Source organism: Mytilus trossulus, unplaced genomic scaffold, assembly GCF_036588685.1.
Source record: "Mytilus trossulus isolate FHL-02 unplaced genomic scaffold, PNRI_Mtr1.1.1.hap1 h1tg000024l__unscaffolded, whole genome shotgun sequence".
Taxonomy (NCBI): Eukaryota; Metazoa; Mollusca; class Bivalvia; order Mytilida; family Mytilidae; genus Mytilus; species Mytilus trossulus.
In genome coordinates this window covers 3957667-3971767 of record NW_026963290.1, presented here as the reverse complement: position 1 = coordinate 3971767, position 14101 = coordinate 3957667, and the positions used below count along the sequence as shown (strand labels likewise).

The 14101-nt window shown below is 32.0% G+C and overlaps 1 protein-coding gene across 1 annotated transcript; it reads left to right on the top strand.

Moving 5' to 3' along the window:
• Positions 1-6898: 6898 nt before the first annotated feature.
• LOC134698889 (tripartite motif-containing protein 2-like) lies at positions 6899-12432 on the top strand. Its single transcript, XM_063560568.1, has 2 exons — positions 6899-6964; positions 10567-12432. The coding sequence occupies exon 2, from the start codon at positions 10699-10701 to the stop codon at positions 12397-12399; it is 1701 nt and encodes a 566-aa protein (XP_063416638.1). The 5' UTR covers positions 6899-6964; positions 10567-10698; the 3' UTR covers positions 12400-12432.
• The last annotated feature ends 1669 nt before the right edge of the window (positions 12433-14101 follow it).

The following is a 14101-nucleotide window of genomic DNA, read 5'->3' as shown; positions in this document are numbered from 1 at the left end:
AGTTTTTCAAAAAGTTAAAACTTTTAAAATTAAATACAGATTTTAATAAAACTAAAAAAAAAAATCTTGCATGAAAATATTTTTGCACAATCTATTGTGTAAACTTTGTCTTAGACATCCTAATTATGCTTTCGTCCTATTTAATATCTAATTTTGTTGTTGGTGTGAATAATATTCCATTGTTTCATTCAGGGTTTTGCTAAAGATATAATTTTAATGTTTTATGAAATTTGTTTATCATCTCATATGTTGTTATTACACATTTTATAAATGTTTCACATGTTTATAAATATGATTATGTTGTATAAATCATTAGAGTTATGTGGTTTTACTGGCTGATATAGTTTTTCAAATACTTTAATTTTCTGTTCAGTATTTTTTTCAGTGTAGATAACAAAAAAAGCCTCTTATATTTTAATTTTAATAAAACCAATATTTTTAATTTTAGTATTTGGTAATTAATTACAACTCTAATGATGATAATGCAGAGTATTTTTTAATTAATAAAACAATATCTGAGTGTAAAAATATTTTGTGTCTATACTTTGTTATTTACATTTTTACAATTGATGCTCAATGTTATTTAAAAAAAAATAGTTAACAAATAAAACAAATTGCACATGACTGCACTGATTGTCAAGTTAGAATGCTTAAAATAGAATTTTGATATATCATATCATAATAACCTATAGTGGAAAGCTAAGTTGAACAGAATCTTTTTGCTATAAAGTTTTACTTAAACTGTTAACCTGAGAATACAGATTTTGATGTTGTGCAGTGTTTTATTACATGTATACATATCTCTAGTTTAGTCATACATTTTTTGTGATAAAATTTCATTGTCAGCAGTAATTGGTATTTTAATTTTTTTAATGTTTTTGTTTGTTTTTAATATTTTATGTTTAGCATTTATTTGAAAAGCTTTAACTTTAATCATGTAATTATTTCATCTTAAGCTTTTTTGGGATTATTAAAAAGAAAAGAGGGACAATTTTTGTTTGCGAATTATGCGATTAAGAAATGGATAAATTATGATTTTTTAAACAAAAAAGAGTTTAAAAAATTGCAAGTTAAACAGAAATGCTACTCCACACAAATTTTGATGAAATTAGACTATAAATATTTATTTTTATTTTTTATATATCGTGGGCTGGTTAAATATTCTACTATTTTTAATACCATTTAATTTTTGAATTTTTACAATATTTATTTTCTTTTATTTAGTAGTATATTAGGATAACTGTTCATTAAATAATATTTTTGCTAATTTCAGCTTATTTAGCATTTTATAAGATCTGTTGAGAGATAAAATACTCATATGGGGTTACATTGAATATTAAAAGTTCCATTCAATTTTTTTTTACACAAACAACCTCAAAAATTAAACTCTGTTTAATATAAGGAACTGCTAACTTAAAAATAGTATGTAATTTGTTTTTTCAAAGATAAAAAGAAAGAAAATTAAGTTCATACACATTTTCTATTTTGATTTTTTTTTTAATTTGATAAAAAGTTTACTTCTTTGACTATTCTCAGTTGAAAAACATTTCCCTTGAAGCTAAACAATTGCATCTAAAACTTTTCAAGTTATATGAGTTTTGTGTATGATCATGTACATAGTTATTGTACTAGAATATATAAATAATATGTCAACATTGTTTTTTGTATATCTGTTTAATGGCATAATCCTAAATAGAAATATCTGTATTTTGTCACAGAGCAGCTAATATAGAATCCTGCTTATTAAATATAGACTTAAATAGAAGTAATTGTCTTTTTCTTATTTATCCAAACTGAAAGATGTGCAATACAATCATTAATTTAATTAAACATATTTATTTATAGTGGATTGGGAAACAAGTTTTGCAACTTATATTAATCCATTTCCACTTTGCGGGTGCGAGTGCTGCCTTGTAGCGGCATTAGCCTACTCTTTTTCTAAATCTACAAGGGTATCTGTAGAGTGCAAGAGATATGGCTCTCTCTTAACATGGGTCAGCCATTTTTCGTCCCCTTCCGACGGACTTTCATCGTTTCCTTAAGACCATACTCGCAAATGGTGTTAAGGGAGAGTCGAAAAATTGAGTTCCTGAAATTTTCATCCTGAACGGGAATCGAACCAGGAACCTTTGTGTCAGTAGTCTGATGCACTAACCACTACAACAGGGCTCTCTCATTGTTAAACAGTTTTCCCATTTGGATTGTTTTACATTTGTCTTTTTGGAGCCTTTTATAGCAGACAATGTAGTATGGGTTTTGCTCATTTTTGAAGACCTTTAGTTGATAATTTTTGTGTCATTTGGTCTCTTGTGGAGAGTTGGCTCATTGGCAATCATACCACATCTTCTTTTTTATATTGATAACAAAAGTTTTTGGTTCCATTTGTCGTGAACTTTCAGAAGGAGAAAATTAGTTTGAACAAAATGGGCAAACATGGACAAAACCAAGGATTGGCAATACATTCCGATTCCCTTAGATGTGGTTATAGACTATAAGAAACCAAAGCAGATGATTTTAGACAACATCTGTGAATCTGTTATCTGCAGACAGCACTTTTACAGAAAACACTTTTAAATGCTTTGAATTTATATTCATATATAAGTCTGTCCAAACACCTTGTCGGCTCAATAGAAGTATCCACAGTCCTCCCTGACATTATTTTCTTTTACTTTAAATTGGATCACTTTGCATACTATTTTGAAAATGTGTGTGCCTTTCTTCGTAAATTGCATAAATTAGTGGACAACTTGCAAAATCAAGACCTTGATTCATACAGTCACACATGTGTGCTGCAAACATAGCAATACTATATTATTTGACAAATGGTAGTCTTTACAACTGAAAATCTCCTGGATTGGTCTCCCTTTATATGTCATGTTGAAGTTTTTTTCATGGTGAAACATTGTTTTTCTAGTTAAATTTTTCTTCAAGCATTATACAATTAACGGTCTTATATAAGAAATTAAGCCATTGGTTTCAAAATAACTTTTACTATTAATTAAACAATAACATTTATGACTTTTTGGGGGGTTTTGAGTACCAGTAGTTAATCAAGTCTTCTGCATTCCTTCTATGTCGTTTACCACTAAATCTGTATTGGTATCAGGACACTATTATATATTTTACTCCCATGTTTTATTTTCATGCTATGTTAATTGTCAGGCGTATAACAATACGGGATGATGGTATTTTTTTCATAAAATGCAGCGATGGAAATATTTTGAAAGTTCTCCCAAGTTATATAGAAAACTTAAGTTATGTTCATATCAAGAGAGGAAACACATTCGTTGCCGATGAAACAAATCATACTGTACATTGTCTTAATAGGGAAGGAGAGACGGTATGGAAATTTTCGTCTCACGCTATGAAAGGACCGAAAGACATATGCACAGATGCTTTTGGAAACATATTCGTTGCTGCATATGATTCGCAAGGCTTAATTGTCGTGTCTTCTTATGAGAAGACTTGCAAAAAACTATTGGGAGTCGAAGACGGCCTGAAAAATCCAAAAGCTCTTTACTTTAGTGCAATAACATCGTCATTGCTGGTTGCTTCACAACAGGGGTTCGCTTTAAAGTACAATCTTTCATATTTTTAAAATATTTTGAATATATATTCAGATTCAATTTCAACTTTCTTATATACATTCAGATTGAATTTCACAACTTTATTATTTACATTCAGATTCACAACTTTCTTATATACATTCAGATTGAATTACACACTTTTATTATATTCATTAAGATTCGCAACTTTCCTATATAATTTCACAACTTTATTATACGTTCGGATTGATTTTCACAATTTTCTTATATTTTTTTTTCAGATTGAATTGTATACCTTTATTATATTCATTAAGATTCGCAACTTGTATTCGTTTATTATATATATAAACATTAAGATTGAATTTCACAACTTTCTTGTTTACATTCAGATTGAATTACCATCACTACTTAATAATATACATTCAAATTCACAACGATGTGTTCCACACTAACATGCATTGACTAGAAATATTTTTATAACGACGCAGCATGATTTCTCTCAGTTTTAAAGTATTTTAGACACCTTAAAGACAAAAGTTCTTTTTTGGATATCTAGGTTCAAGGTTGCATGGTTGGCCTCAACATTTTGGGTCAAATTTCAGACAATGTGTGTATAGTTCTTGCTGTATAACCGAAGTCAATGGGGTTCGAGGGGGGGGGGTCGTACGAAAACCCCTTACGAGCCCCAATTGAAAACCAATAAGTACATAACGTTGTTCTGTTTAAATTGTTTAAGTTGGGTCCCCCCCCCCAAAAAAAAAAAACAACAACAACAAACAAACAAACAACAACCTTGGAAATTCCTGACTAGGACACTGTCTTGAATTGCCATTTTAATACCTTTTTAGTTGTACTAAAATGCTTTTTGTAGGCCTTTCAATTTTTTTAGTAACACATTTGATAAAAGGCAGAACTAAGCTTGATTGATTGATTGATTGTTATTAGCTTCTCGTCCATGAACAAAATATCCATGTAGTCTAATGAGACAGTTCCACCTAATTCAAACACGCGTGCGTTGTTTGACAATTCAGCATTGACTTTTTAAAATCCTAAACATTCAGTTTCAGCGATCTTTATTTATTCCGCAACATTTTTTGGTTGTTGATTTTAATTAAACTTTTTTTACCAAGTAAAATACTGCTTTATTATTTTTTAATTGATAAATTAAGTTACGACTTAGTGTCGATGTGATATTACAGTCGAAAACAACTTATATAACAACAATTCCAACTTTATTTTTTTATTCAAAAAAGGCTTTTATTAAAGTTTAAGATTTTTTGTTTACCGTAAACAAGTATTTAACTTTGAAAAAATAATCAATCTTCATTTCATTTCATTAACACCGTGTAGAACGCCACATGCGAGGTGTCGGCTATGCTTGACATGGGGTGGCAATTTTGAAGCGACAAAAATGTAACAAGATAAGTTCAAGCATCAAAATTTCTTATTTTAAGAACTCTCAGTATCATGTAATGTATTGCACGGAAGGAACCGCAACGGAATGTATTTCCTGAAAGCAGAAGCAGTCGTTTTCAGTGCTCAGTTTTCTCAAACACCTCGCCCTAGTTTTCCGTATTGCAGATTTTGAGGCTCTATATGTAAATTTCGGTATAAAAAACTACTTTACACAAATACCCTCCGTATTATTTATATAGAATTGTATTCCTCTCATAGACTTCTACCAAATACCAGTTTCTTAGTTAAAATCAATTGGTTTTAAATCTTTTATTCACCAAAATATAAAGTGTCGCTCGGGGTGTCAGATTTTGCATGTCATGGGGTAGAGGCTTGTCATAAAAAAGAATACATTTTCTTATAAATCGGTCTCTGTCTGATACTTTTTAATTTAAACACACCTACACTGTTATGATGACAAATTACAAACTTAAAGTTTGTCATTTGGTCCATATTTTAGTCTTTTAAGTAATTTGCATTTTCATTTATAAACATAGAAAATAGAACCTCAAAGAAGACAAATAATTGTATATCAATAGAAGTGAAATGCTATTTGTTTTATATTATACCTTTAAATAACAAATATATTGACAAATGCACGTAAGAATGAAGAAGGGTGTACCCGATTTATTATCAAATCATTATTGATTTGAATTAAGTTGAATAGATATACAATTAGTTAAATGCTTTGAACAGTCCAAACTGATTTTATTCTATTTAACATTAATATGACTGTTTCTAGGAAAAATTAAGCGAAATATTGCCTTCTAGAAGAAATGTATTGTATTTTACCATTTGGATAAATGCTAGAAATTTAGCTTTTAAACTTTTTTATATATTAAATTTTTTATCTCTGTTTTGAAATCATTTACAATTGTAGTATCATTGTCTTCAGAATTACTTAAAGTTTTGTTGCCATTTGATGAAAAAGATGCCGGTGAGTGTTTCTTTGGAGAGAGTAATCTAATTCTTTTTGGAGTGATGCATTTTTGCGGCGTGCACGATTGCTTTTAGATGAACCTGGTGATGAAGTATGATGCAGTTTGGCTGGTGGAGGTTTAGGGTAGATCTTTTATTGAAAACTATTTTGTGATTTTCCGCCAGGTTTGGGTGTATTGAGTCATAACCTTGACTTTCGTCTGACCATGGTAGACTGAAAAGGAAAAGAAATCATTTAACAGCTTTAAAACTAAATATTTTGAGCCATTTTATACTATGAATGAAATCAAAAGCATATTTTTAAGAATTTTTCTAAGACTAAAACAGACAAAATGAAGTACCCCGCCTTATTCTGTCATCATATAGAAGTTGTGTTTGAATTAAATTGTATCATATGAAGACAAATTTACATGCAAATATTTTTTTTAATGACAAGCCTCTACCCCTTGACATGCAAAATCTGACACCCCGAGCGACACTTTATATTTTGATGAATAATAGTTTTAAAACCAATTAATTTTAACTAAGAAACTGGTATTTGGTAGAAGTGAAATGAGAGGAATACAATTCTTTATAAATAATACGGAGGGTAGTTGTGTAAATTAGTTTTTTATACCAAAATTTGCATATAAAGCCTCAAAATCTGCAATACGGAAAACTAGGGCGAGGTGTTTGAGAAAACTGAGCACTGAAAACAACTGCTTCTGCTTTCAGGAAATAGATTGTGTTTCAGTTCCTTCCGTGCAGTACGTTATATGTTACTGAGAGTTCTTAAAATAAGAAATTTTAATGCTTGAACTTACCTTGTTACTTTTTTGTCGCTTCAAAATTGCCACCCCATGTCAAACATAGCCGACACCCCGCATGTGGCGTTCTACACGGTGATTAAGCTGTAACAGTGTTAACAAATGTTATCCATAAGATATATATAGATTATAATTTACAATTTCCCGGATGTACAATATTGTCCCTGCGTACTTTGCTACTTTTTCATCGTCCTATATAATGAACCAATTTTAGTATTTGTGAGTATATATTTATAATAACTCTTTTGTCTGAATATATTTTTCAAATCACAGATACCGAGAATATTAGATCGTATAATAATCACCGATGTTATGAACTGCATTTCATAGTTAAAATAGTTGAAGTTTGACCATGAAGTGTGCTGAGGAAGTGTGGCCAGTATATATTGAATCAATATATATAGTATTTCAGATTATGGAAGTCATTTGAATGCAGAAAAGAAATGGTTTAAGAATATCTTTTATTTGAAAAACAAATAGTTACTCCACGTTATCAAACATTTTGTAAAATAATATGTGAGTTTGCTTATAATTTATAAGCAGTGTCATAGGTATTATGGCTCTAAAGTCGAGCGCCACATAGATATGAAACTTAACGGTCACTTGTCTCTGAATTGTTTTACCTATATAATAGAGAAAAAAACAAAGAATTAATGACAAAAAGTCATAACGGGCACAGCAAAAAAACGGAAAGATATTTTAGCCAAACTGCAACAGGAAAAATACTTACTAACCGAAGTAGTAAAATCCAAATGTACAGAAATTGCATCTCAATTAGATAAATTAGAAAAAAATATCTCCTACAAGATCAAGATTCGACCATAAAAAAAGGATCAATGGCACAAAGTCAGTACGTGCACACAAAAAAACACACAAAGGGCAAAAGGTCCAGTTTTTTAGCTCACCTGGCCCAAAGGGCCAAGTGAGCTTTTCTCATCACTTTGCGTCCGTCGTCCGTCGTCGTCCGGCGTTAGCTTTTACAAAAATCTTCTCCTCTGAAACTACTGGGCCAAATCAAACCAAACTTGGCCACAATCATCATTGGGGTATCTATTTTAAAAAATGTGTGGCGTGACCCGGTCAACCAACCAAGATGGCCGCCACGGCTAAAAATAGAACATAGGGGTAAAATGCAGTTTTTGGCTTATAACTCAAAAACAAAAGCATTTAGAGCAAATATGACAAGGAGTAAAAATGTTTATCAGGTCAAGATCTAACTGTCCTGAAATTTTCAGATGAATCGGTCAATCGGTTGTTGGGTTGCTGCCCCTGAATTGGTAATTTTGAGGAAATTTTGCTGTTTTTGGTTATTATCTTGAATATTATTATAGATAGAGATAAACTGTAAACAGCAATAATGTTCAGCAAAGTAAGATCTACAAATAAGTCAACATGACCAAACTGGTCAGATGACCCGTTTAGGAGTTATTGCCCTTTATAGTCAATGTTTAACCATTTTTCGTAAATTAAAGTAATCTTTTACAAAAATCTTCTCCTCTGAAACTACTGGGCCAAATTAATCCAAACTTGGCCACAATCATCTTTGGGGTATCTAGTTTTAAAAATGTGTGACGTGACCTGGTCAACCAACCAAGATGGCCGCCACGGCTAAAAATAGAACATAGGGGTAAAATGCAGTTTTTGGCTTATAACTCAAAAACCAAAGCATTTTGAGGAAATCTGACATGAGATAAAAATGTTTATCAGGTCAAGATCTATCTGCCCTGAAATTTTCAGATGAATCGGTCAATCGGTTGTTGGGTTGCTTCCCCTGAATTGGTAAGTTTGAGGAAATTTTGCTGTTTTTGGATATTATCTTGAATATTATTATAGATAGAGATAAACTGTAAACAGCAATAATGTTCAGCAAAATAAGATCTACAAATAAGTCAACATGACCAAAATGGTCAGTTGACCTGTTTAGGAGTTATTGCCCTTTATAGTCAATTTTTAACCATTTTTCGTAAATTAAAGTAATCTTTTACAAAAATCTTCTCCTCTGAAACTACTGGACCAAATTAATCCAAACTTGGCCACAATCATCTTTGGGGTATCTAGTTTAAAAAATGTGTGACGTGACCTGGTCAACCAACCAAGATGGCCGCCACGGCTAAAAACAGAACATAGGGGTAAAATGCAGTTTTTGGCTTATAACTCAAAAACCAAAGCATTTTGAGGAAATCTGACATGAAAATAAAAATGTTTATCAGGTCAAGATCTATCTGCCCTGAAATTTTCAGATGAATCGGTCAATTGGTTGTTGGGTTGCTGCCCCTGAATTGGAAAGTTTGAGGAAATTTTGCTTTTTTTGGTTATTATCTTGAATATTATTATAGATAGAGATAAACTGTAAACAGCAATAATGTTCAGCAAAGTAAGATCTACAAATAAGTCAACATGACCAAAATGGTCAGTTGACCCCTTAAGGAGTTATTGCCCTTTATAGTCAATTTTTAACCATTTTTCATAAATCTAAGTAATCTTTTACAAAAATCTCCACTGAAACTACTAGGCCACAATCATCTTTGGGGTATCTTGTTTGAAAAATGTGTCCGATGACCTGGCCATTCAACCAAGATGGCCGCCATGGCTAAAAATAGAACATAGGGGTAAAATGCAGTTTTTGGCTTATAACTATGAAACCAAAGCATTTAGAGCAAATCTGACAAGAAGTTAAATTGTTAATCAAGTCAATATCTATCTGCCCTGAATTTTTCAGATGAAATGGACAACTGGTTGTTGGGTTGCTGCCCTCCAATTGAAAATTTTTAAAGAAATTTTGACGTTTTTGGTTATCTTGAATACTATTATAGATAGCGATAAACTGTAAACAGCATTAATGTTCAGCAAAGTAAGATCTACAAATAAGTCAAAATGACCTTAATGGTCAATTGACCTCTTAAGGAGTTATTGCCCTTTATAGTCAATTTTGAACAATTTTCATTAATTTGTTATGTAAATTTTTACCAAATATAGTTCTCTGTTACTAATGGGCAAAGTTCATTATAGATATAATTGTTAGAAGCAAAATCGTTCAGTAAAGTAAGAACTTCAAACACATCACCATCACCAAAATACAATTTTGTCATGAATCCATTTGTGTCCTTTGTTTAATATGCACATAGACCAAGGTGAGCGACACAGGCTCTTTAGAGCCTCTAGCTTTTTATTGTTTTTCGTCTCAAAACCACAGGGAGGCATTTTTCATCGTGCAATATCACATATAAGAGTATATAGGTAAACAAATATTCAAAAACACGTGATAGTGTGAAAACATTGAAAACGTTGCGTTTACATACGGTACAAATGAATGCTGATTGGGATACTGTTATTAGAAATGGTGTTCGATGTGCTAAATTTTCTTTCAGTTTTCTCATACCAAGGTGAAACCTGCAATTTTCTAAGTATACAGCCACCTGCAATCTCTGCACGTTAAAGAGGCGCATTTTGGGGACCCTTACGGAGCTACATATAATTTTATAGACCTTTGTTAAAGTCCCACTTCTAAAGTTGACTTGATGTTTGGGCCTCTTTTGCAAAATCCTGGATCCGCCTCTGTCCTTGTAACAAATGGATCCGTAAATGACCAGTTTCTTATTCTCATTTGCCTGCATACAATGTAGCAGTTTATTTTTGATTATTTCGAGATTGATTTGATAAAAAAGAGATTGCTGTGAGGTCTGACGTCCATTGTTAGAGCAATCTTGAACTAACTTTGAAGAACCATCATTTCATATTTGTTAATTTCAATTGAAGTTTTAAGCAAATTCTTAACGTTATATTCGCTTCATGTTGTCCTGCAAAATTATGCTCTTTTTCAGATTTACAGTTCAAAATTCAAGATTTATTGATATCGCCAAGAAATGAATGTATAACAAGAGATCAACGTGTAACACATATACAATAAAAACAATTTAAAACAAGTGAAGAGCATCAATTGTTTACAAAGGGCAATGATAAAAGAGAGTAATATTTACTGCGGACCATGCGAATCTCAACATTCCACTAGCGTAGCAGAGTTTTGGTGCCCAAATTGTGATGAAGGTTTGTGCTCAAAATGTATGGAGTATCATAAGGTTTCAAAAGCTTCCCGTATGCACAAAACTATAACAATTGAAAATCTCACAACTCTTCCAGATTTTGTACGCAACATAGATCATGTGTGTTCGAGTCATGACAATACCCTAGACCTGTATTGCAGTGTCCATGAAAAAGTCTGTTGTATGGATTGCATAAGCGCTGAGCATTCAGAATGTCCAGGTATAACGTCACTGACCAAAGTAGTTCAGGGGGTGAAGGAATCAGCCTTTTATTATAGCGTTGTGAAAAGTATCGAAGATGTCACAGAGTTTGCCACCAAACTTCAAACTAATCGTAAAGATAATGTAGACAAACTTCAACATGAAAAAGACTTGCTCGTCGGAGAAGTAAAATCCAAACGTACAGAAATTGCATCTCATTTGGATAAATTAGAAGTACATCTCCTACAAGAGCTAGACTCGACCATAAGTTTAGAATCCCAACAAATTGATCAAGCGGTTTCTCATCTGCAGAAAAAAATATGCACTCTGAAAGAATATAAAAACCACATTTCTGTCATCACTGACATTGCTACAGATATTCAAGCGTTTATAGCCCTAAAAGAAATACACAGGAATGTTGTTCATGAAAAAGAAACAATGTTATACGTTAAGGAAGCGACGGGTATGAAAGAGATCAGTGTAGGAATACAGTTTGTAAAAGAGATAGAAGAACTAGTACAAGAAATGAAATCTATGGGAAATGTAGAACTTACAAAGATAGCAACAAACATGCACTTCCCTGGACCGAAATCACATCTTGTGAAAATCTTATCAGATATTCAACCAGGAATAGAAAATATCAAACTAACTTTTTTAACTAAATTCCAGCTTCCTTTTGATATCGATATCAACATTTGTTGTTGTGTAATATTGCCAGATGAACGAGTAGTCCTGGCAAACAACTCAAACGAAGAAAAAGGAGGAATACATATTTTTGATGAAAGTGGGGAGTACCAGAAACATATTGTATGTACATCGAAACCTTTTGGACTTGCGGTCATAAATAAGTCCGATATTGCTGTATCATTTTATAAAGAACAATCAATTAAAGTATATGATTCAGAAAGTTTTAAGGTAAAGTACGTGTTGTTAGAAGGACATTGCGTCTTTGGATTATCTGTCGAATCAGATTGTTTGGCTGCTGCTGTTCGAAATACAGGTATTCATTTCATAAACTATAGTTCTGGGAAAATTTTGAAAATTCTCCCAAGTGACATTGATTTACTAACCTATGTGCATATGATAGGAGAAAACACACTTATTACTGATTATGAAAAAGACATTCTTTATTGTCGAAATAGAGATGGAAAGACAGTTTGGAAATATTCGTCCGATGTCATGAAAGGGCCGAGAAACATGTGCACAGATACTGTTGGAAACATATTCGTTGCCGCCTTTGTTTCAGATAGCATAATTGCCATCTCTCCTGATGGGAAGAATAGCAAAAAAATACTAGGAGTCGAAGACGGCTTGAAAAATCCAAAAGCCATTTGTTTTAGTGAAAGTACGTCTACTTTATTAGTCGTTTCTCAAACAGGAACTGCATTGAAATATAATCTATCATATTCCTAATGTAACGTCAGAGTATCAATCTGATTTTAGAAGAAAAAAATATGAATTTGAATGCTCCTTTTCTTTTTGAAGGTGAGAATATATAACAATTCCAGGATATTATACGTACAATCGCGGATATGAATAAACTCATCATAGATACCAGCTGGACTAAATTTAGTAAATACGCCAGACGCGCGTTTCGTCTACAAAAGACTCATCAGTGACGCTCGAATCCAAAAAAAGTTAAAAAGGCAAAATAAAGTACGAAGTTGAAGAGCAAGAGGGCCACAATTCCTAATAGTTATCAAAAGTACCAGGATTATAATTTCATACGCCAGACGCGCGTTTCGTCTACATAAGACTCATCAGTGACGCTCAGATCAAAATAGTGAAAAAGCCAAAACATATACAAAGTTGAAGAGCATTGAGGACCAAAAATTCCAAAAAGTTGTGCCAAATACTAAAAGTTTTGCCAAATACAGCTAAGGTCATCTATGCCTGAGGTAGAAAACCCTTAGTTTTTCAAAAAATCAAAAATTTGTAAACTGTAATTTTTTAAATTTATAGATATAACCATATCAATGACAATTCATGTCACCACAACAAGTGCTGACTACTGGGCTTGTGATACCATCGACATTGACATCGAATGACATTGAAAAAATGCAAATTTCATACATTATTCTCTTATCTTCTCTATTTATTTATCTTTAACCATTTTGTTTTTTAAAAATTAGAATTTGAATGATGGATTATAACATGCGAGTATAAAGTGGAGTTCACTTCTAACTTCTCATTAGAACTGTCAGAATAATCTGTCATAGAACTGTTCTAAACTGTCATACAACAGTTGTACTTATAACTGTTCTGAGTATTCTCTAAAACTCGCTTTCGTTTCATGTGAAATGCATTTACCATTTTATCTATTCTGTGTTTCTATGCATTATATGTGAGCTAATTTCTGAGTTGTTGATGTATTATATGTGAGCTAATTTCTGAGTTGTTGATATGTATTTACCATTTTATCTATTCTGTGTTTCTAGGCATTTTCTACCTCAGGCATAGATTACCTTAGCTGAATTTGGCAACACTTTTAGGAATTTTGGTCCTCAATGCTCTTCAACTTCGTACTTTATTTGGTCTTTTTAACTTTTTTGGATTCGAGCGTCACTGCATGATGAGTCTTTTATAGACGAAACGCGCGTCTGGCGTATATACAGAATTAAGTCCTGGTATCTATGATGAGTTTATTTATTATATGTCAGCTAATATCTGAGTAGTTGATATGTATTTACCATTTTATCTATTCTGTCTTTCTATGCATTATATGTGAGCTAATTTCTGAGTTGTTGATATGTATTTCATTCCCCTTTCACTTTGTTGCCTGATTAAGAAGTTGTGTTGGTATAGAAATTTTGTTGAAAGTCTATATTTGTCGTAAGCTAATATCAACAGCAGAAAATATGGCGTCCATAAAAGTCCATCTTTAATAAATACAAAGTAAAAAAAAATTATACGAAGTATGTGGATGTTTTACTAAATAGCACCAATTATAAACTTGTTCTTTTTGCAGGGACATGGTTTCATACATGTAGTTTTCTTACAGAATTTGTTTTTGGGTGCTGTTAATATTTAGCAAGAGAAACTTGCCCCGTGAGAGTATTTTATATTTTCCCCATCAATTATTCTCTGCTTTTGTGTTTTGTGTGCTTTTTTCTCT